The sequence below is a fragment of the Hippocampus guttulatus genome, chromosome 10, assembly GCF_054856545.1.
Source record: "Hippocampus guttulatus isolate MCC_2025c chromosome 10, RoL_Hgut_1.0, whole genome shotgun sequence".
NCBI classification, from domain to species: Eukaryota; Metazoa; Chordata; class Actinopteri; order Syngnathiformes; family Syngnathidae; genus Hippocampus; species Hippocampus guttulatus.
Window position 1 is genome coordinate 15,951,043 of NC_141270.1, and position 25,464 is coordinate 15,976,506.

Sequence of the window (25,464 nt, forward strand, 5' to 3'; positions counted from 1 at the left end):
ATCGATATGTGTTCAAGACATGGAGAAAATTTGCTTCATGATAATTTTATCCGTAATCGGTTGCCCCCATCAAAAAAAAAAAGGATAAGCCATGAAATATGGAACGAAAAAAAAAGTAATCTATTATTTTTCGATTGATAATCATTGAATGGAGTCAAACTGGCCCCAAGCATAAAAGAACTGTTAATTTAATTAAATTCTTTAATTACTTAATTGTATCTTGAGTTGCATTTGACATGAGCAATGACTCATCAATAGAGGGCGCTATGGCGCCACTCTCCTGCTCAGCAGAGTCACCATAAAAGGTACAAAAATTAAGTCATGAAAATTAAATTGTATAATTAAAAAAATACTTGTTTCATTTGAGGATGCATTTAGATGAGCAGAAGAAATAGTTGTTATTCATGTGTAAAATAAATTCGTTTCCCTCTGACATCTGAAACGATGGCACCAAGATTGTTTTGTGGAGTTGTCAGTAGTTGTTTTTTTTATCCGTGAAGGTGGCCGTTTTTCAGGTGTCAATTCGATCCCTAGCTCCAGTAAATTGCGTTTACTTACTTAAAAAATAAGAAAAAAATAAACACTGAACATTATTTATACAGGACTGCGCAACAACCACAGCTGTAAAACACACACCACGAAATTCATAAATAACAAAAGAAATAGTTATACTGTGATTAAAATATCCAACAACTACATAAAGCAAACCGTCGGTGCAGTTTTAGTTCTTCCTCCCTTGACACATTGTACTCACAGATGACTACCACCCACTCACACACACAAAATTAGTTTCATGACTTGTGTCCAGCATTTTCTTTCAGAGCACTTTACCACTGTTCAATAACTCGTTGATGTTGACTCAAAGTAACTGTTGGCTAAGTGTCATTTTAAAGTCCAGAGTAAAGACCAAATCCTTAAAAAATAGTATTCCTTCAAATAACTGCATTTCTATCATACACACATACCATTTTATATCTCTCATCTATTTCTTTACAGTGAACATGCACATTGGTGGAATTTATTAACAAATGGTTAAGCAGAACAATATCTAGATCTTTATAGCGCGACAGTAGAAATACAGTTGACATGAAAACGTCCCAGGTTGGTCATCAACATAACCATGAGGTATTATTTGACAAGTTCTACATGAAAGGAAAAAGGGTTCATCCATCTCTGGGAAATGTGTCCATTTTGATCTGTGCTCCACAGCCATCTCCTGGCATTTTTGTCCTTGTCACCAAGTGGTGTCCATGATTGAGTGGCAGCTTTTGATCGCTGCCTAAAAAAAAAGCACTTATCTTAAATCGTTTAAGATTTTAATAATAATAATAATAATAGATTTTATTTATAAGCGCCTTTCAAGACACCCAAGGACACTTTACAATAACAAAAAACACAAAACAATACTTTACTATGACAAAGAGTTAAGAATCCTCCGTAGTTTCTCTTCTGTCACTTTGGCTCAATACATAAGCATCAATTTCCAATCCTTTTCACACGATAACTGTCCATTGTAAGAGAGAGGTGCTCTATATATAAAACCTGACTGAGTTAAATCATTTCTGTGATCCTTTCAATCTCTCAATGTTTGCCTGCTTCCACGGGACACAGTTCCGTCCAATACTGTTGCAGTTCTGAGGCTGAAGATGAGAACAGATCCCGAAAGAACCCTACCTTTTGGAATGAGATACAGCGACAATCAAAGCATCGGGTTTTTGTTTTTCTCCCCCCCATATTTAACCCAAGCAAACCAAGCAAAGCATGCACGCAGGGAGAACAAAGGTTATAAATGAAATTATTTGTTAGCGTTATCATCAGAGAAGGAGGGCTGAGTCAGTCTATTTAAAACTCATTCAGTACCAGCCAATTCAGGACCAAGTCTGAAAAGATGTTTAAAAACGTCTTTGGGAGTGAATGAGTTAAAACAGAGAAACAATGCAGCTGAAATAGTTTCTGAAGGCAATGAAGTTATATACCCACTTCATTCATCTCAATGCACATCGTGGAAGAAACTTGCCATCTGAATAAATCAACTCACTCCAGTCTATGTGAGAGCATGTTACAGCGGTACAGAACACAACAACAAAATTAACATGCAGATTTGCCCCATTGTCTGACATACGAGATGTCACGTTCATCTGCAGACCGACAGCATGCCGCCATGGTACTTGAGAATGCACTTTTAAATCTGATTATAATCTTTGGTCCACATATTCAGCCCGTGGCCATCATAAATGTTGCTTCCTCGGGCAAAGGTAGCAAAGAGACTGTACAACAAACCGTACTGTCAAGGTTGTGGTCTACGTATGTGTCATTCAAACACGTCACCTTGTCAAATGCATTGACAGTAAGTTTGAACTGAATAGTAGTTTGCTTCAATGAAAACATTTCCATCTTGCATCTGTTCTTTTTCTACTCTTTCTTTCCGCTTTTCTCTAACTCTAGTGTGCTTTTTCCAGACTTGTTGGCGTAAGCAGTCATTAGAAAAATAGCTAATGTCATGTAGTATTTCTATATTTCAGTGTAAACTTATTTTACAGCGGCCTCCTGATATAGTCCAGAAGATTCCATCATTTTGGAGCTGTTAAGAAGGTAAAGAGCATTGCCAGTAATAACAAGATCTTCCAAAAACTGATCAATGGAAATGACATTTTCGACTCAGCTCAAAATAGCTGAAAAATTGAAATAATGACATATCTGGCGAACAAAAGCACTTCAGTCCTAACTTACACCAACAACTGATAACATCACATGACCGTATTTTAAAGGATATATTCCAGTAAGACAGCCAGCCAGAGTTGGTTAGCTGATAAGGAAGCAAAGGCTTGGTGTGCTGTCTAAGGAAGGTACAACTTTTTTTTCTCCTGTACTGTATACCAAAACCTTTTTGTTAAAAAATGTTAAACAATGTGAATTATGACACCGAACAAAAACGGGATAATTAATGGTGTAATTTTCTGATTTCGTGACAATCTGAACTATTCATAGCAGCCCCATTAAATGATGTATTTATCTGCTGTAAATCAGGTAGTATTGAGATTTTTTGTGTAAAAGACAATTACATAAACTGTTTGTGATATTTCCCGGAACTGAAGTTTTTAAAACACTTTTCCATCATGTTATTCTTTTGCATTGGGTCTTTTTTATTTTTTATTTCTGCCACTGCCTATTCATATTAGCCAATTGTACCCAAGATGTGAACTTTCAGGCAGAAAAGAACAATTAATAAAATATCACTTGGAAAAAGTCAGACAACGAGTAAGCCCATTCGCCCGTGCACAGCACCCCTGGACGTTTTGGCCAGCATAAATTACAGCTCCATCTTCTGTGTGTTCGCCACTTACAAGCTGAACGAGACACAATTACAATAAATGTGCTACAGTGGGAAATATGCAAACGGAATGGTTTTCATCTTTGGAAGCAATTACTCCTTTTCATGTCGAGCTTTGTAGTCTACCAGACCTCACCAGTCAGCATTAAGTATGCTAAAAGAGTGAAGTTGAATTACAATAATGATTGTTCTTTTTCTTCCTGAAAAACAATCTTGTCTCATTCTCATTATGCTGCTGCTTAGAAATAGTAAAAACTCACCTCAGAACCGAACCTAAGTCACACTTATTGTACATCGAGTGAAATAAACTCCCTGTCTAAATACTAGGGATAAATGCTAAAAGTACAAATAATACGTCCAATAAAGAAGATTAACAAGGACAAATGACAAAGGGAAAGTGACTCTTGAGTAGTTGTCTATGTGGTGTGGATTTTTTATGTGACAGCAGCTTATGAAACTGAGAAGTTTGCGAAAGGTGGCCAGAGCAGTGAAACACCAGTTGGTGGGTTCTGGAGGAGAAACCTCGGGCTTGGGCTCGCTGCCTGTCGGGCTGGATGGGTCGACTGCCAATTCGGTGGCGGCGGGAGCAGCGGCGGGACCTGCGTCAGGTTCCTTGCGTCTCTTGGCCCTGTCACAGGGGCTGGAGATGGTGGTGACGATGCCGTTCATTTCGTCATCAAAGTTATGCAATTGGTGGCCATACTGTAGCAAAGTAAATGAGAATGTTAGCTGCGCTTGAAACAACAATAACACGATTATCTTATTGATTAAGTGACGGGCTGACTAACTAACGACTGGTCTACTTTAATGGGAAATACTCTATATATACAGTACTACAAGATATTTTATGTTGCCCCACTACAATCTCAACACAGCATTCTTATTAATATTGCATTTGTAGGATGTGAATTAAGCATTAAAATCCACTCACTTTTATCCATCTCAGGGGCGGCCATTTTGTCACTCGACTGAAAATGACATCACAGTTGCTCAAATGACCAAACCCAGAAAAGTGTGAGCCATGGTTGGTCGTTATTTGATCCCTGATCAACTGTGATGTGATTTTAAGTCAATGCCCGCCCACTGAGATGGATAAAAACAGGTGCATTTCATAGCTTAATTCGTATTCCACACATCCAACATATTAAAATAAAGAATATTTTTGACTCGCTTCCCTTTAGGATTTGGGTTGTGAATAAATAGATACAGTATTTATTCACATACAACGCTCGAGCAGAGTATCGAAAAACATCTTAATGATCGGTGAACAAAGAGCAACGACCACAACAATGGAAACAGAATAATAACAGGAGTGTCTCACCACCAGCATATGTGAGTCGCTGTAAGTGAGGGTGCAGAAATGAGCCACAGCATACTCTATGAGGGCTCCAAAAATAAAGCTGAAGCAGATTCCTAAGTACACATCAATCGCCTTGATGAAACAGTTGGCATTCGGAAGCGACGTGCGAGCTCCCATCATCAGAGTGGTCATGGTCAGTACTGTGGTCACTCCTGCCATGGAACACATACACGGTGCACATTCTTTAATAAACAAGGTAAGCTAGAAACATTGTGGAAGGACGAGCCCCCCATTCCAAGCATGTGTGCAATGTCTTGAGCAGAAGCCTGAATTCCCGTTCCTTTGAGATCAGATTTTTTTCTCAATACTATGGCAGTGGACCAGTACAATGGAGGTGGATTACTCGAGCCTACAGGATCTTTTATTTGAAAAAAGATCCATCTAGCTTGTCTCCATTTCACTTCTTGTACATGTTTGCCACAATGTCTTTGCCTGGTAAATTAAATCCAGAATCTAAGCTTCCTTAAAATGAAGAAAAGTTACAAATGTTTCTGGACAACTTTGAAAAAAGGACAATGTCAAAAAAAGAGACAGTAAAACACTGTTACTCCCAACCACTGGTCGTTCTAGACAATTTTGCCTGGGGTGGTGAGGGGGTAGCAGAAGGTTCAGTTAGGAGGGCGGATATTATAACATGCACACACACACACACACACACACGCACACACACTTCTAATTCAGGTTTCATTTTCTGCATTCCCTGGCATATTTTATGCATGTCATGTGATGTTGAGCAGTAAACCAGTCCGTGTAGGCTATGCAATAACAATTTTCACTGAGGGATCTCGCAATTATTTTGCGAGTCAATTAGTCACCGATAATATCTGTAATAAGTCGACAAATCAGATGAGATGTAAACTGCAGCATATGGCACCAGCAAGCAGCTGCCGTTACATAACCATCATTTGCTTAGAGCCTGAATTCTTTTCGGTATCCATCCCTCCATTATCTGAAATGCTTATCCTCACGAGGTAGCTATCTTCGGGCAGTTGGTGGTGTACACCCTGAACTGGTTGCCAGGCAATCGCAAGGCTTACAAAAACAACCACCGATTTATACTCATAAACAGACCAAGAAAAAATTTAGAGTGTTCCATTAACCGACCACACATGTCTTTGGAAGGTCAGGGAAAACCAGAGCACCCGGAGAAAACCCACGCTGGCACAGGAAGAACATGAAAACTCCACGCTGGAAGGCCAGAGCTTGGAATCAAACCCTGGACCTCTGTGCTGTGAGGTGGACATGCTAACCGGTTGAGCACCGTAATGCCATTCTGGCATCCAAGTGTTAATAAGGTAGCGGTATGTACAAACTAAAAATTAAGATGAAACGACATTCAACTTCAATTAAACTTTGGATCATTGACCAAGATTCCTGAAATGTTGGTGCTATTTAAAATCAAAGGTGGTACTGTGGCCTGAAAATTTTTTATGGATTAAGGTTTAGTGAATTATAACATGGAGCCAAAACTACTGTATACACTATGCACACTTGTCCTTTGAATATTATGAAATTAATGATAAATACATAAATAAAATCTTGCAAACATAGTTCACTCTTCTCAGGTATCAAGCATTTTTTTACATGTATAAGACAGTGAAATAATGAGTAAAACGTGCAATAAGCATGTGCTAAAGAAAATTAAAAAAAAACATCTGCACTGGTTTTTATTTTATGTTTTACGTGACCTTAATTCATTCAAAACATTTTGCTTTGCTTCATAGGATGGATCATTTAAAAGCATCGCTAGACTCGCAAAGCATCACTGGGCCTTCTTTCCTCACCCCCAGCGCATCTGCAAATGTGTTTACCAAAAGCAGACGAGATTTTAGCAGGACAGGTCATGCCATGTGATTTTAGTGATTTGACTGAGGCGCAGGCAGACAAATGTGTCTGTGGTGGATTTCATTCATAAATATGAGACCAGCGTGGGACAATCTCTCTGAATCTTATAGAAATCAATTCTTTGAAAGAATTACAAATATTAGCATCTTTAAAATATTTCCACCCTGTCAAGCACGGCGTACTCGGGTGTATGCTGACTGCCTTGATTTTAAGGAAAATGAGGGATGCCTTCACGATTGGCCAAGAACAGGCTCATTTCACAACGACAGCACAAAAGCACTCTGTTGCTCCCAATTCGAGCAAGACGCCAAAAGAAAGAAAAGTCCACCCATGTGCAGTTTGAATCTGCTTTGTGCTAGACTTGCGCTGTGAATGAAAATAGGACTCTTGGTTTTATGTAATTGTTCTAAATTGTTTGCATTGTGTAAAATGCAATGTGTTGTTGTGAAGCTGTACATAATTCTAAGACATGGTGACATGCTTCTCTGCTTATAATTGAAAAACGGTGCACTTTCCTCATGCGTTGTATTGTTATGCATAATACAATATATGCCTGGGAACTTGTGTTTTTACACATTCATTACTTCTGACTGGTACATACCTATACAAATTCGTGCGGGAACAGAGGACAGGGAAATCCAGAAGGAGACCCACGAAAGAACCACCAATAGGCTTGATGGGACATATGTCTCCAGGATGAAGTACAGAATGCTCCTCTTCAGCTCAAAGTGGAAGACCAGCTTGGGGTAGTGACCTTTTAGGCAAAAGGCAGCAAGCATGCGAATCTCCTTAGCAAATACATTTAATATAACAATTGAGTACCTCTGGGCGAGCAGCAGCTTCATCTTTGTGAAGGGCTTATGTGTTTGTTATTTATTAGGGTATTTACATGGAAAACACGTCTCTACTTACAACATTTTCTAGTTAAAACATTTCTTCCAGAACCAATTAATTTTGTAAGTAGAGGTACCATATATATATATATATATATATATATATATATATATATATATATATATGGTACCTCTACTTACAAAATTAATTGAAGTAGAGGTACCATATATATATATATATATATACAGTGATAATTCTGTAGTTTGAGCCCTGCGAGTCCCAGGGACTCGCTGATCAGAAAAGTATGAGTCTCATTATGCATTTAGAGAGTCCCAAATTTCGAATTCTGAAATGGTCTACTTATTCAATTGCATATGATAATAACACAAGCAACAACAATATACATTGATAATAGGTTTATTCCTTATAAACAAATGCTGCAGAAATTTTAATAATTCAGGCATACAAGATTTGCTGAGAAATAGGTTCTTAGTTCATCCCATTGTTCAGTCCTTGAGTTCATAAATTCTCCTCTCTTTACTCTGCTTCCAATGTTGCAAGGCTTTCTCAAAGTCAACTTATTATCGCAAAAAACGATCCAACTTTAGCTGCATCCTCTGTGATATCTCTGCAATAAACTTTTGCAACACTTGTTTGAACGTTACACAACTTGGCTATCGTCTGCTTCCCACGAGGTGAAGCCCGATTTCGCCAATCTCGTCTCGCGAGAGCGTAATTCTCGTCACGCGAGATCAAAATAACAATGGCGGCGATGGTCAAACCGCGTTCGTTGCTGGAAAAAAAGATTTACTGAAGTGTTTTTTTTGTTTTGACTGAGAAATTTCCTTGCGTCCCAAAAACGCACATTATTTGGAACAGTCCGTCCTGCGGGAAAATTATGCATCTCGGACGCGGGACGCAGAGGGAACGAGATGGCTGTATATTATATATATGAATGTGTAAACACACACACACACACATATACACATCCATTTTCTGATCCGCTTATCCTCTCGAGGGTCGCGGGGCGTGCTGGAGCCCATCCCAGCCATCAGGAGGCGGGAGATACCCTAAACTGCTTGCCAGCCAATTGCAGGGGACACAGAGAAACAACCATCCGTGCTCATACTCACATCTAGGGATAATTTAGAGTGTTCCATTAACATTTTTACAATGTAGAAACCGGAGTACCCGGAGAAAGCCCACGCAGGCACGGGGAGAACATGCAAACTCCACACAGGAAGGCCGAAGCCAGAATCGAACGCTGCACCTCTGCACTGTGAGGTCGATGTGCTAACCAGTTGGTCACTGGGCCGCGTAATAAGATTATAATTGTTATTATAATTATTATGATGATAAATTAGATCCCTTTCCCGTTACGACCATTAAAATGTTGCCATCATAGTTACCAGTTTCATAGATAGCCTCTGACACCGAGGTGTAGTGGTCCTCCACTGTGTACTGCGCGAGTTGAAGAGTGTCGAGGCCACTGACAGACTCATTTCCTCTGGTCCAATAGAACATGACATCATTGATGTTGTAACCCCCTATGGAACGAGAGACCAATGGAAGTGAAACGTTTTTTTTCGGGAACATTGCACAAAATGAATTTTACAAGAGGTATGTCAGTAGAAATTAATCACTTGCCTTCAACAGAATTCATCAAATAAACACACTAGGATATCACCAGGATTGGAGCAGAATCATCCTTTTGAACACAGTGCAACGCATTCTTGCTCAAGTGGAGCTGCAATTTTTGCATTCACAGCTTTTGTTCTCATGCAACACAGCAAAGCTGTTATTCATACAAGGTACTGTGGAATGCAGCACTGCTGAGGACACCTTGGAAAGTGAATTCACTGTGCTCCACCCACGGTTAGGTTATTATGGGGATAACAAGCTGGAGATGGTGTAATGTCCCTTTTGAAAGAGTATAAGAACGAATTCAAAACTCCTTGCAAAAGCTAGTTTTAAGAGAATGTGTTCCCCTTAAGGGGGATGCTACATCAAAATCATTGTGCTTTCGTCGTAACACCTGAAATGGACAAACTGTGTCAGAACCTCAACCAAGCATTGAAAACATTGTCACTGTTTAATGCATTCTAGCCGCAGTGGAAACAGAATATTCTCAGTGTCATAAAACTAACACAGTTTGACTAAATACAGTCCAATAGGAATGGTCACATAAATGCATTCATCGTATAAAACTCCTGATAAAAGGGTTAACTCTTGCCTCATACAGACCACACTAATCATGCATATTGCACTGGACCCCAGAGAGTTTTGGTAACCCAGATGAACCTTTGGAAAACAAAACCAAAAACATGTCAAATGTATTTGTTTTATAATATCTTCAAATCCCTCCTCAAAACTCACTTGTATTCTTTGTCATTTGACTCAGCATGACTTCGATTTTTTTCTTGGTTTTGCTGTTCGGTGCTTTCTACCGTCTTTGTTACCGATTTGTTGTACTGTTTATTGTATATGTTAAATTGCTCCATGTACAGCACTTTGGATGCAGCGATGGCTGTTCGAAAGTGCTCTATAAATACAATTGAATTGAATATTGCACAACAAACAACTGTGGCAAATGCAGACTTTCGCTACTTTGGGAGATTTTCAGCTTAGAGCATCCCTTTATTAGTCAAAATTCATACGATATTACATGAGTCAAAACTGAGCACTGTTATAATTGGGTTTACATGATACAGAGTTAGCTGATGTTGTGGCTAGTTATTTGTACCTCACCGAGAAGTAACAAATATGATTAAACGTCATTGGTGTACTTCCTATATTCTTCACCAGAGGGTGCAAGACATGGTTAAAAGGACTATTGCCATAATCATCCCCGCTCTCACTTTAATGACTTGTCATCTCTGCATGTATTATTTGATTTATTATTGATTCTGTCAATAATTAACCACAGGAGCCCCGCATAAGAGCTGCAGTTCAACTTCTATTTGTTGTTTCTGAACAACAATGAAAAAAGTGCTGTACAGTATAATATTTATGCCCATGTTCCCCAAAACTAAAATACCGCACGACTCAGGATCAAATGATTCCCCAATGTAAATTACAGCAAATATCACAGCTGACACATCTCCTCACACATTGCTGTCAGAAACCGTTTAATATTTTAACCGCGATCCCAAACTAATGCTCAACACCCTCCCACAGTGACACCATTCTCTGCTGTCAAATGATTTCTTTGCCTCCATCTTCACACTGGGAGATATGGAAGAGATAGAGGAGAATGAGGGCGAACCGAAAGTAAGAGGGAGGACTCAGTAAATCGAGCCAGAAGATCAAAGAGAAACTTGAGGGAAAAGCCAAAGACAGCGGCAAAAGGTGCAGATATTTGGCTGGGAATTATTGAGGCAGCGGAGGAGGGAGCCATCATCCTTTCAGCTTCAACCTCCAGATGTCTTTCTGTCTGTTAAAGGGGATTGTAACTCCTTCTTTTTCGTTTCTTTTCATATGTTTCCTTTCATTTCGGCTCTAATGGCTTGGTTGGCTTGTGGCAGGGACTGCAATGGTCTAAGCCTGTATGGCTTACTGTCATTTAAAAGCACGGCATCAGTGAGGTGGCAGAAAACGCAGAAGGGAGTCTGTTTCTCATCTCACAGTCATTTCATCACAAGATTTTGTTATAAAGATGCTCCTGCTGCCTTCTTGATTAAATACAAAATCATGAAAAAAAAATCGATAAATTACACCAGGGCTCACCAACATTTGGAAACCAAGAACTGATTGATGCAAACCGCTAACAACCTGTTACACACTTCGGAAATAAGTGTACTCAAATTACCTTCACTTACATCATATTATGATTAAATAATTCTTTAATGTGAAGACACCGATGTTAATGATGTCTCACAATAATTATCAACGACAGTTAGGAGAGAAATAATCGTCATCATAAGCAACACGATTTCTATAAATCATCATCGCATAGTCCCATCACTGGTGACTTATTTTTATAACGGGCCTTTGGATGACTCATGCGGTCCGTGGGGATGACCTGGTGCCCACGGGCACCATGATGGTGACCCCTGGATTGCACCAACTGATTGTGACTTGCTATGCTTTGCCCCACTTATTCTTGTACACACACAACCATAAGAAAATGCGGTGCCATGATCACAACTAACAATGACCAAAATATCTGAAGTAGCAATACATTGCGAACAGCATGAATGCCAAAATAGAGCCAAACTATCCTCATCGAGCGGGAATGTGGGACAGTTAGGATATGTGTCATGGCAGCGTAGAAGAGAGGAAAAAAATACAACGTGAGTAAGAATGCAATGCAATGCTCGGTGATGTATACACACTGTGTCTGTCCAAGCAATAGAAACAAGTGCTATGAAAAACACACGCTGTTAATCTAAACTACAACAAATGTATCGACAGTTACAGTACATATTTTCGAAATATGCTGCAGTAGTGGTGTTTCCATCAGTAAATAAGCGAATAATCTCAGATAACATCCAGTAAAATAATACTGAGGTTCACCTCATAGAAATCAAAGGTGGGAAAGGTCAGCCCAGGCTAACTGAAACATATGTTGTGTTACTTAGTAGATTTATTGAATTACAGTTTTATCGCTTCCTTGTGTTTTATCACAGTCCAAAGTTGAAACTGGAGTTATACATATGTAAATATATCATATATATTTAAAGGGTTAACCCTTTTAGGGACAGCGGTTACGACAGTCGACATCTTATCAGGTTATCAGGTTATCATTATTTGTGAATAACAGGGTTAAAGACAATTATGTTTGAATGCAAGAAAAAACATGAACTATTCCTAAAAGGGTGAACTGCAGAGAAGGCTACAGAGCTGAGGCCAAGAGACAGAAAGAGGAGGTTCTTACAGCTCTCCAGTTGTAGCGTGCAGGTCTGCTTGTCCATTGGGTACTTGGTCAAATCCATGTTACAGGCCACAGTGGTGGTAATTCTGTGGGACAATGACGTACCAGTTAATCACAGCGTTGCGGAAGCCAAATTTGATTGGCTTTTCATTCAATGTTGACATTGAAAAAGATAATGCTAGAATTTATGTAGTCAGTTATTGGGGGCTGTCATGATCATGTTTTGTCGCTGTCCTGCTCTGCTTTTTTTCCCCCTTTTTGTTTGCAGTATCTTTGGAGAGGGTTGGTGGGTGGGAGTCTTCTGTGATTAATTGAATTACACAAGAGAACTGCTCACTTGTGTCTTTCTCCTCTGGCCACAGTGCCACAATTTCTGACTTTGCCAACAAATCATAAGTACGCTAATGCCATCATCAAATTGATGACATGGAAGCATCTGACAAAAAACGGATGCAATATGTCGTATATACAATATAAGAAGTACGTTGATCTAAATATTTTTACATTAAGGCGTAGGGCCGCACAATGGTAGACTGGTTAGCACCTTGTTTGTCTATGTGTGCCCTGCAACCACTTTAGGGTGTACCCCGACTACTACCCAAAGACTGCTGGGATAGGCTCCAGCACACCCGCGACCCTCGTCAGGATAAGGGGAAAATGGATGCATGGATGGATTAAGGCATAGAAATTGTATGGTATGTAGTAAGAATTAATCTGTAACAAGGAAGTGGCAAGTCTGAGCTTGTACACACATTTGAAAAAAATCGACACATGCCAGCTTTTTGTGATAGGATGGTAGCAAAATAAAACATTTCCAAATGTTTTCCACCATGAATGTGGCCTATAGCATGTAGCGAGAGGGTATGAGTACAAAATAAACAACTGAAATAATGTTGTTGCACAGGTTTGTTAAGCCTCCTATGACTGGGGATGTGGCCGTACTCAGAATTAACTAATTACATTCACAGTCTTGTTAGATGATGGTCCGCACGCACATGACACCGTTTAACATGCCTCAGATTAACCCCAAATAAAGTACAGATAATATAGTAGGCTTGATTGAAATGTTTGATGAAAATCCTGTCATGGAGAAATTATGGCATCACATTAACATCTCATACTTAAAACTGAGGCTGCATAAACCATTAAAGGAGGTGAAAGACTTTTGGCAAGTTATTTGACTTTCGGTTTAGTCCCCTTTTAGGCAGGGACCACCACAGAGAGTTACTTACATGATACAGTGTGTTTGGCACACTTTCTACCCTGGATGTGTCAATTTCCGCCACGGACTGGGTGTTTAATTAGTGTGACAACAATTTCCAGGAAAGAAAATCATCCAAGCCATGCTGCATGTCACGTTTAAAACAACGGGCGGGTGGTTTGTGCAGCAAACTACCAGCGGTGCCTCAAGCGTGTCGCTATAGGTTCCTGAAAATGAAAGCAGTAGCACGGTCACTTTGTTTGCTGTTGTGTGAGATTGAAGATTTGATCAGTGCTATTGCTTTTCGGGTGCTGTGTTTTTTTTTTGTGATTGGTTAATTCTGAACACAACCACATGAGCACTTGTGAAATCGCATTACCTCAGTTATTTATTGTTACTTCAACTCTCAAAAATATGTTTTGTTATTGTATGGTGGCCCGGTGCTCCAGTGGTTAGCGCGTCGACCTCACAGTGCAGAGGTACCGGGTTCAATTCCAGCTCCGGCCTCCCTGCGTGGGTTTTCTCCGGGTACTCCGGTTTCCTCCCACATTCCAAAAACATGCATGGCCGGCTGATTAAACAGTGAGTGTGAGTGTGAGCGCGAATGGTTGTTCATCTCTGTGTGCCGTGCGATTGGCTGGCAACCGGTTCACGGTGTCCCCCGCCTACTGCCCGAAGACAGCTGGGATAGGCTCCGGCTCCCCCTGCGATCTTTGTGAGGATAAGCGGCTCGGAAAATGAATGAATGAATGTTGTTATTGTTCAGCTCGGTCCCATTTTTTCACATCACTAAAATCCAGCATTGCAACAGCAACGCATGAGGTACGCATTGTGTGTTGGACGCCTGTGATGATGGAGCCATATTTTGATAATGTCTCGTCTGGCTCCAAATTAATAGCAGGATCGCGTTCCCAAATCTATTGTAACTGTAAAGGTTATTTCAACCTTAATTTGTGATTTTAACACAGACCCTTGATTGTGAATGAATCCCTCTGACATTGCTTTATTAAATCTCACCTCTAAACGGCTTGACTGTGCCTACATCTCAGTGCTTTCTCATGTAATCCCTTAGGCCAAGTGTTGAAACATTTACCAAAGCTCTCACACCTCACACTGTCTCTTTTCTCAGCCCCAATTCCCTGAGGTAGCCATTCCTCTTCTGACTATTCTTTTTGTCCTTTTTCAATCCTACTAGCCCGACTCTCGAACCACTATCCCACTTCACATCTCGGTCTCAGTGAAGCCCAAGGACCTTTAGAGCACAAAATACATCAAGAAGTAAATAAATAACATTGCACATGTTGGCAACACAACAAACTCTCCTCACAGTGGCACGCCATCCATAAAGAGAGACTGAACTGAGCGGGAATACCCAACTCAATTTTACCACAGCAAGATGCTCAGGCTAATTTATTCCTCCTTCCCCAAAGCTGACATTAACAACGGCGGAGATGTCTCTGTGTGAAATTTACCCTCTTTTCCTACACTTTATTGTTGTGAACTGCTGAGGTCAAGCCCCTAGAATATACCTATGGTGAGTCAATATAATTCAGGTCAATAGAGTTTCTCTTGTGGAATCTATGGACACTGGAACATTAAAGTCGGTTAACGTATACCAAATAAATATGTCAAATCCGATCATCAGTCTAAGATCGCTGGCTCATGTAAAATATTGCAATTTATAATCTCAACCCAATATCCAATTGATATGATCAATGAATGCATTTTGCATTAAGGTAATATTCACACATCAATATGCTTTGAATATGAAAACTTAGATATTTTGATCACCTGAAGCTTTTTCTATCGACAGATCACATGCTTTCCCTATGCTTCAATCCATTGGTAGCGGTATTGACTTAAATCCCTGCTCGATAATGACATCATCAACCCTTGTTACTTTGTGGGCTTTAGCCAATTTCTACTCCCTTCCAGCCTTCCCCCCCTCATGATTTTGCATTGCTTCGTAAAGCAGAGAACAGACCCAACAACCAATAACCCTGCAGCTACGTGCATTATCTGACCTCAGCGCATAAAGGACGGTCCCATTTGGAAAGATGCGGATCAGTCTGTTCTCCACAGTGATGTCATGAAGAAAAGATTTCTTGGAGTCCACAATGAAAGTGTCAGGCACCCAAAGGAGCTCCACAAGCCGCCCGTCAAGGCTCAGGCTCTTGTTGCCTTCAAACACCAAACGCTCATCTGTCCAGCGCTGCCGGAGGAATATGGTGGCTGTGTAGTCCTACAAGATTGAGGTCCAAAGGTTAGAACAAAATTAATGGACTGGTTTACCAAAATATGCTGACAGACAAGCAATGTTTTTGCTAACGATGACATTCCTGTGTAGTTTTTTTTATTGGTGGCAATGCATCAAGTCCCTGAGCTGTTCTATGCCTCAAGCATTTGAAACGGAACACGTTGCATCGAGTCAGCAAGTTAGCCTCTACGTTTGAGAGAACACAGCAGGGTTCAGGTATCGTGGGTTGCTTTGTGTACTGTATATCAGTACTGCAAGTTCTTCTGGAAGTGTTAATGACTATCGAGCTTCCCACTGTGTTTGTTCATTGCCCATCAAAGAGCATGCTGCTAATGTGAGTAAGTAAATGTTTAGGTAATTGTTTTACATTCATGGGTATAATGTGATTTGTGTGGCTTTTGAAGGGCTTGACGGTGGCAGGGCAGCAGACGAGAAGGGGTTGTGACAGACTGTCACTTTTACTCTATTATTTGGAGGGTATGATAAGTTAGTTTAAATTGTAAAGGTCAGACCCACAAAATTACAGAAGAGAAATGAATCGCTTCGCTAACATCAATTATATTTGGAAACTCATGATGGATTATACTGTTGATATTCCCATTGGGCAATTGTAAGCAACATTGGTGCTTACGGAAACAAAAGTTAATTGTAAAAGCATGCAATTTTATTAATCAATAGACTAAATAAAATGTTTTTTTCATGTGATTTATTTGGGCTCCTGTTTTCAATTGGAAATGAGTTAAAACAGAAAGGAGGGGGCCCTCTGTTTCTGATGTTATTGACATTTCATGGTTACGACTAACAATATGTTGTCACACAAAAAAGGCACGCTAGTGTCCTGTCTGATTGTTCTATTTGATTATTTTATATTCATGGCCAAGAAGTGTTTTTCAGATAAATAATGTGCTTTACTGCATTAGTATAGGGGAGTGTCGATGGCTCTCCTAATTTTTTAAGTTGTAAAAAAAAATAATCCATTCATCTTGAGAACGTGATTTTTGCACATCTGATGTGTCAGCCATCACAATAAAAGATTGCTTGAAAATGAAAATTAATCTTCCACTCAACGTCTCGATTTGATGAGCTTGTTGACCTTGAAATGCGTCTTTGCGCCTACTTTGGCTATTCAAATTTGCTAAACATAGGCAGAAATTGAAAACATAAAGCACCCCAAATTAGCTTACTGCTGTGAACTTTTCAGGCGATGTAAGAAATTAGGAATTCTTGTGAGACCGAAACATCTGTTTCATCAGACGTGGGGGTGGCTGATATTGGAGAATTTCCCAGCTCATGGACTGGCATGGTCTGCGTTTGACATTTGTTGGATGCATGGCCAAATTCACACACTGAATGTTGGAAGGACTTCTAGAGTCAAAGTTAAGTTCTGTCTCTGGTGGACATCTCTGCAAATCTTACAAGAAATCTATTATAAAGTTTTTGTCACCCCAACCCCCACCAAAAAAGAAAACAAAATCACATTTGGGGTGGTCTTTTCTTGGACTACTCCAGGGCAAAACTGCAATAATTGTGCTTTTGCATTATCAATATGTGACCGGAAACCAATTAGTCACAATTAATATTGTTTGTACCTTAACAGTCACAACATATCTAACTACCTACTAAGCAATTGCTTTGTTGAATCTTGGTGATGCTAGAATCAGGAACACATTTATTTATTTGTTTGTTTTGTTTTTATTTCATAAAATCTGTGTTCAAACTTATTTCTAGCCCGCCCCGCCCACCCAACTCCGCTCACCCCCGCAAGCACCCCCCACCCACAAAAAAATAAAATAAATCAATATGTTGAACAGCTCTCTCCAGAGTGATAAATTCAGCCTTTCCAGTTTCTGTGAAGACAAGCGTGAATGTATTGGGAGCCCTATTTCTAATCACCAAAGAGTTGGAGCAAATAGTATAAACGGATGTGGAATGTACATCATTTCCACTTTAAAAATACAGATTTGAACAAAGGGCCATCTAAAGAACTTGTGGGAAAGAAATACGGTGCATAGTTTGTTGAGTTGTATTGTTGCATATTTTAATTCAAGTCATGAAAAATGGAAGGAATCAATAGTGCTGAGTTTATCCTTATTATAATAAAGACCAGACACACACACACACACAAAACTGTCTTACCATATTGATCTCTGAAATGGTGTCAATACTAGCAATGTCCAAGCTCATACCAACAGTCACAGGACCATCTAGGAAAATAGAAGAAGTGAACAATATACACAATACATCTTGGAAGATTGTGGAATTGTAAGTAATGTTAAGCAGTCATGGAGAGTTAAAAAATATGTGCTGACCAGGGAACATTTCTTTGAAAAATCAAGCCCTTGTATTTAACGGTCGAATCTTGTTAAGAATTAAATGTCAGTTGTTTTCCCTGTATCACCATCAAATGTACTCATATGTAACATTAAGCGTGTGCTCTATTTGGTTCTCTTACTGAAATTACATTGAAATAAATAATGAATATCAACTATTAATTACTGTACCAAGTGTGGTCTATAAATAGTTTTGTACTACCGTATTTTCCGCACGATAAGGCACTTCGAAGTATAAGGCACACCTTCAATGAATGGCCTTTTTTCAAAACTGTTTTCATATACAGGGCGCACCGCATTATAAGGCGCATAGAATAGAGGCTACAACAGTGGCTCCGGATGTGTTTTGCATCCGCTAAATGGAGCTATGTTAAAGGGAATATTATACAATACAATACAGCTTTATTTATATAGAGCTTTCGCAACCGCTGCAGTTGTAACAAAGTGCTTTACAGAATATTTAAAATACTACTTCCAGGAAATCTGAATATTGATCCATATATAAGGCGCATTGGATTATAAGGTGCAGTGTTGGCTTTTGATAAAATGGAATGCTTTTAGGTGTGCCTTATAGTGCGGAAAATACGGTACCTTTATTTGGCAACCTGAAACATACGTACATACGTACATACAAACAACAACCGTATGTCATTATACTATTCTGTCTGTAGAAACAACCTTGCACATAATAAGATCATACAGTATGGTCATCCTCGCAGAAAGGGTCATTTGTACATGAGAATGTAGTTTCCTTACTGTCAAAGAACGGCCTCAGGTACTTGTTATATCCTTTCATCAGCTTTTGAATGGTTGGAGGCAGAATTTCTCCTTCCTTCATTTCTGCATTGAGCATGGAGCTCTCTAGCAACCTGAGGAGGACAGTAAGAAGACAAAACAGTGAAGAAACCTGCAGTAGTTTTTTGTTTGTTTGTTTGTTTGTTTGTTTTTTGTGTGTGTGTGCCACACAGTGGGGTAATCCGTTTAGTTCTAGTGCAAATCTTACCAACACTGGCTGAGAGAGGACATGGCATGAAATGGAGATAAATGGTATTTTCCAATAAAAGAAAAACATGAAGCACACACAAAAGGCTTGTTGAGTTGTTTTGAATCCCTTTTTGCATTTCATAGGATCCACCCATTCACTATGCGCGTGCATTTTAATTGGTGGCTTTCAAGAAATTTGTCGTTTTTTTTTTTTTTGCTACGAACGTTATCAATAAAGGCTTATTGGAATGTGGGAAGCCAATTATATGGCTTGCAATTGCAATATGCTGTGGGCCCCGCCCAGTCCTCCCCCATCTTTATGTTACTGTCAAGTCAAGTACAACTTTATTGTCAAATGTGCATAATGTGTAACATACAGCACAGATGAAATTTCATCCCTCTCAAACAGACAATAAGAAAACAAGAGGAGCCGCTGCGGGTGCCCGCGCCGCCATCAAAACTGTCTGTGCGTGCTTGTGTAGAAACTGGGAAGTGGGAAATTCAAGACATTTTCTTCTGGACAAAAAGCTCCTGTAGGCAGATGCCAATGACGTAAGAGGTGAATCGAGGAGGAGAGAGTAAGCTGTTACAGAGACAAGCCTCATTCTCGCTCCACATGCTGCATCAGATTCCCATCGCTCACTATTCTATAATGAACAAAAAAAACAAATTGTCAAATAAAAAAAAATGATGCAACAGTTTCAAAGTTAAAGCTGCAACAAAGTTAAAATATTAAGATATTCTATTGTGGTCTTCCTTTGTTCGACAATATCAGAGTCAGGAATGTTGACGTCTCAACCGTCACACCACATGAGCATTCTTTCATGCAGTTCTTCCGAAATAACGAGGGGCGGGGTGCCCGGGGAAGGCATCACGATGCCAGTTAGTGTGTGTGTGTGTGTGTGTGTGCGTGTGTGACCCTAGGGAACATGCCTTTTTTTTCCAGTATTAGAATCAAGTGTAATTGCACAAACACTACTATAGGTGACGGTGGCACTCCCATTGTCAGAGTGTACAGAGATAAGATAAGATAAGATAACCTTTATTTGTCCCACACTGGGGAAATTTGCAGTTTTAGCACTAAGACGGGGGGGGGGGGGTTGTCTGCTCCTGTTTTACATGCTTCCCAGCTCCAACACTTCTGATTCAAATGATCAGAATCGTTATCCGGCTTCTGCAAAGCTTGCTGATGAGCCGATTGAATCAGGTGGCAGGATGCAAACATGCAAAATAGTCTGGAAGGGGGGCTCTCGGGGCACCAGTGATCTAAAACATTGTTTATTTATTTATTTATTATGCACACACAAAGACATAAGTAGTGAAGTGATTAAACGCACAAAAGGCGCAATGGAAACATATTGAACAAGGATGAAAAGAAAGGCACAGAGAGAATAAAAACAATGTTAAATAACGTTTTTCTTTGTTGTAAGTTGATTTTGTTCTTCTTTATGCATATGCCAAGCAATTTTATGCAGAGGTGTACTCATAAAAATGTTATAGGCAAATGATACTGTTTACTGTATAGTGGTGGCAGAGAGTTGAGGGGGCTGCAAAATATTTTCTTCTTCCTAGCAGTGCATATCAGAAAATAATTGAGACGCACTGGTTTAATGCAACAAACTAAATATACTGTACATCAAGAAAATTGGGATATTAGTGGAGCAATAAATGTAATAGTGTAGAAGTTGGAACTTAAATGAACTCCAGGGAGCAAAGAATATCTATTTTTTTTTCTAGACCAAGTCATTTCACATCTGTGGCACCAGGCGAATGATGTTTCATGCGTCTACTGTGAGCAGTAACATTTTATATGCTATGCTTTGCTGCACAGACGTGGTGGAATGTGTCACTGTAGATGGCACTCTATATTTGCAAATACAGCATATCAAAGTTTTAGATAAATGGAAAATTAACATCAAATATTTTTAAACAATAAAAAACCATTCTGGATAAAAGCAATCTGCATAATTTGTATTTTGAAAGTAATATTAAAAATGCAATAAATGACTGTTAAATGAAATAGTTCAAAAAAGTTCTCATGCGTGTCCTACTTGTCAAAGCCCCATGTGGCCTCCAAGTGGAACCTCTGGAGCTGACAAGCTTCCTCACAGATGAATGCGAAGTTCAGCTTTTAGACCACCTGACTGTGTCAAATAAGCGGAGACAGCTGGTAAGTTGCTCCCAGCACCCTGTTGCTACGCTGCATGAAGTCTCACTCACATGGCTTAGAGCCTGTTGTTTCAGCAGGCAACAGTCTTGGATGCTAAAGCCATGATAGTGACGGCGGTGACAGCGCTCTGCCTCTGGCACACTGCATTATCATTCTAGCTCACCCTGTAGGGTTACATTCACAATTATGCTTGCAAAATGCATGAGTGGATTCTTTGGCTTTTTTGTTTTTTGTTTTTTTAAACCAAACCACTGAAGAAAACCTTTCCGCTACAATGTAGTAGACAACAGTGGCTGAGGAAATAAAATGGAATGACTGGATATACTGTATATCCTCAATTATGATTCAATTATGTTATATTTGATGTGCAAGTAATATATATTATAGACTGACAATAAAATGCTGCCTCACAAAAAATAACATCTGCTCACATTAGGCAGAAATGTCACTTCATACAATGGCTACTTTTTGCCCAGCTACTTTGTAAGTAAAAATACAATTGTGGCATGGTTGAATGAGTGGTCAAAATATGTCATGATGTGGAATGGATCCGTGGGGGAAAAAAAAGATTGGGGACCACTGCCCTATAGAAATGCACTGAATCAGCTGATTGTAGTGACCTCCGACATGGACTCCAGCAAGTCGGTTTATGCTTCAGCCATGTAAACCACGCGCTTCTCCTGCGCTGGAATTTAAAGGGAATGCGGGAGTTGCTTCCATTGGTCGTAAACAAGCCAGCTGTGTTCACTCCCACCATGGTGCAAACGCCCATTTCTATCTGTGTGCCTCTACGAAAATAGCAAACGTAAGACACATACTTTATTCTTCACTTCCTGTAACAGTCACTTCCCTTTAGGTTTAGATTGCTTTTGTAATCAATAAGACTTCTTTATTTATTACAGTATGTGAAGACAGCATGATAAAGAGGAAAAGTAGATATTTTGTTGTCTTGCTATGGTTTAAGCAGCACATTAAACAATAACACACCTGCTTATGCCCACAAACAGCATTTCTATTTTTGAGCTGCGGTAACTTTCTCCTCCCATTTGAAAGCAAAGTCTTCAGAGGGCAGATTTTCCCAGGGTGGAATCTGACAGACCTGACACACCTGCCCACTGGGCTGCCTATCAAGAATAATAAGATAACACACTGAGGGGCCACAACTGAGCTCAGGGCGCTGATGCAATCCAGGTGGCAAGCCATACTTAAGATCCAGATCCAAATAAAAATAATAATAATAATAATAATAATAATACTTCTACATTTTTAATTGTCATTTATTTTCCAAGGCTTCAAAAGATTAAACCGACAATATTCCTACATGAACACTCCATATCTTTCTGGTACGCATACAAATTGAGGCATGTTCCTATCAATACTTATTAGAAGAAAATTTGTGTTTATACCACAAATTACGCTGATTTCAATTTAGAATGTAAATACTGAGATCTCGAGGTGGTTTTACATGAGCCGAGCTGCCACCAGCAGAAAATGCCTTGCTACCCCAGTTGCCACCCCGACTGTTGGCAATGAGTCAATCAGTACTAAATTCTTCATGCTTTATTAGAGATTTTTCTGATATTGTCTCAATAGTGTGGAAAAACATTTTAATCAGAATTCACTCGCACTTGCCCCCTTTGCCTCCCACCGCGACTCCAATTAAGGAAAAAACTCAAGTGCATTTCACCTTGACCAAGCGGACCGTAGACAATTGAGTAAGCTGATAGTATATTTGTCATTACTCCTTATGTGATATGTTCGAAAAGTCTGTCAAGTGTAACAACATCAGAATTTTTAACTATTTGGTGCTTAATCAAGCGCCGCAGTAGAGCTAACTTTATGTCGCCTACGTAGAGGCTTGCTGCCCGGCTATATTCAATTATTTTTAAAAACAATATATTGTAACGCCTTCCAAGGATCATGGGAAAGATTAGTCAGCAAACTCATGTTTATTTACGAAAAAACAATTGGTAATCGCGATTAGGTGACTCATCGGATCATATGTGAATCGCAGCATATTGCACCAGCAAGCCGCTGCTACTATATAACATCATTATCTTACAACTTGAATTGTTTAAATTATGTACAAGCATTCCAGACATGTTTACAAATGATGGAGCAACTTCAACTGAAGGCGATAGTGTGGCCTTAAAATGTTTTGCTGGAAATGGTTAGGGTGGTTTAAATTGGAAAAAAAACGTACACTCTGCAGTTTCACAAATACTATGAAACTATAAATAGAAAAAGAAATACTTATAAACGTTTTTTACTCCCTCTCCTTGAGCACCACGTCTTTTTTATGTCTTTTTTTTTTTTGATGGAGAAGGTAGTGAAATCAGACGAGTAAGATATGGAAAATGTACTGGGCTAAAGAATATGAAAATAAACAATTGTATTGGTGTTTAATTTTGTTTTTATTTAACCTTTATCCAAAACCTTTTGTCTTCCTTAACTCGTATGCATAACTTAAAAGTAGTCAATTGATCAAAATATGGTATGCGCCTGAAATGGAAAAAAAATGAAAGCTTAGGAGGCGCATATGATATATCATCATCCTTGTACATAACATATGTGTATGTGTGTTGTATTGTAGATTCTGTAAACTGTATTTTGTTGATCATGTCTTTATTGGGAGTAAAATAAAGAATAATTATCACAAAGCTTTAGTAAATTAGGATACACTCCAACACTCCCTCGTGACTGTGTACAGAACAAATGGTATTGAAAATGCATCGATTATTTTCAGTGTGACTCCTCAGTGCAGATCAATAAGAAGGAAATACAAACAATGGCAGCACTGTGAATCATGTTGCTACTGATCAATGAGCAAAAACACACACAAAAGGGCAAAAAAGCTGCAGATTGCACATTAATGAACTATTCACCACTTGTTCCTGAACAACAATTAATCAATGTCTTGGTTTTGGTTTTGATTGCTACATTCTTAAATGATATTTATAGGTGAGGAAAATGAGATCACAATACCAATTAAGTAACATGATCTTCAAATTCACTTTCAGGATGAATCAATTTTCTACTGGAAGGTCCTTGACCTCGACTGCAAAGTGAAGTATGTATCATTTGAAGCTGTGGTAACTTGCGACCACTTGGATGGCCTTCATCTCTCTATACATTTGGTGGCCTAAAGGCTTTAATAATGTGTGTTGGCTTCATGTTGGATGCTTGGTTGGATGAATCCGTTCAGACATAGTTATACAGAGGTGCCTTGGAATGAAGGTCTCACACCCTGTGGCAGAATTTGCCTTTTCAGATACGGTTTCATGACATAACCCCTTGAAAGACCTCCCAACCCCAGAGAACTCTTCTTCCCAATCTTCATTCAATTCAAACGAAGCATCAGTCCAGGCGGCTCTTGCGCATTTCATAACAGATTAATATACATGAACATACCCTCCCTGCAGTGAGCTGAGTAATGCTCTCCATGGACATTCTTCTCCCTGTCATTCCGTTCATGCTTCCTCCCACTCAGCAATATGCACACAGTTGTGCCGGCTTCCCACACATCTTTTATTGATTCACGTCGTTATCTCACACCGCCAATCCAAACTATGCCTTTTTTTGCACAGAAAATCCCAAGTGTTTTGACCATATGTGCAGGCACCAATTTGATTTATTGATTTATTTATATATTTGAAGCATTCTGAAGCATTTCGGTGCTGGCAAGGATACAGCTCTCGCAAAGTTTGTTGTTACTCCTAAAACTGCGAGTCACGAGGGATTCACTAATACATTTTCATGAGTTAATTGTACTCGAGATTTATTATTACAGATTGAAGTCACATTTCCATAATATATGCATTTTCTTCCAGACTAAAAATCCAATTAAAAACACTGTTGAACTTTGTAAGGTTTTGTTTTGGTTGGTTTGTTTTTTTTGCAATTATCCACCCTGAACTGGTTGCCAACCAATTGCAGGGCATACATAGACAAACAACCATCTGACCTCACAATCGCGTTTGAAACAAGATTAAAACAAAGGCAACACATGGGGTTCACTGAATAATATGACTTTTGAGGATAATAAAAATTAAAAAAAAACCTCCTGTGTCAAAATTCGTTTTTCCGTTTACCGATCCTTTCCATTTTCGACACTGCTGAAAGTCAGCCAAAACCATTGAATGGTTACCCATCACTCCCACTGAAACACACAGACAGACAACCGTCCACGCTCACATTCACACTGTCACTGAACCGACTGCAAACCGACCACACTTGTCTGCGCAGAAGCCAGGTGGTTGAGTGACTCATTTTTCTTTTT

The 25,464-nt window shown here is 39.4% G+C and overlaps 1 protein-coding gene across 1 annotated transcript in view; it reads right to left on the reverse strand.

Annotated features, from left to right (window-relative positions):
* Positions 1–998: 998 nt before the first annotated feature.
* LOC147199441 (gamma-aminobutyric acid receptor subunit pi) overlaps positions 999–25,464 on the reverse strand; it is a 37,897-nt gene continuing 13,431 nt past the window's right edge. The window contains exons 3-10 of the mRNA XM_086122535.1: positions 18,788–18,900; positions 17,838–17,905; positions 15,469–15,686; positions 12,247–12,329; positions 8,780–8,917; positions 7,138–7,290; positions 4,653–4,843; positions 999–4,033 (exon numbers count right to left, since the gene is read on the reverse strand). Coding sequence (XP_085978661.1) covers positions 3,668–4,033; positions 4,653–4,843; positions 7,138–7,290; positions 8,780–8,917; positions 12,247–12,329; positions 15,469–15,686; positions 17,838–17,905; positions 18,788–18,900 — 1,330 coding nt within the window. The 3' untranslated portion in view covers positions 999–3,667. The remainder of the gene's footprint in view (positions 4,034–4,652; positions 4,844–7,137; positions 7,291–8,779; positions 8,918–12,246; positions 12,330–15,468; positions 15,687–17,837; positions 17,906–18,787; positions 18,901–25,464) is intronic.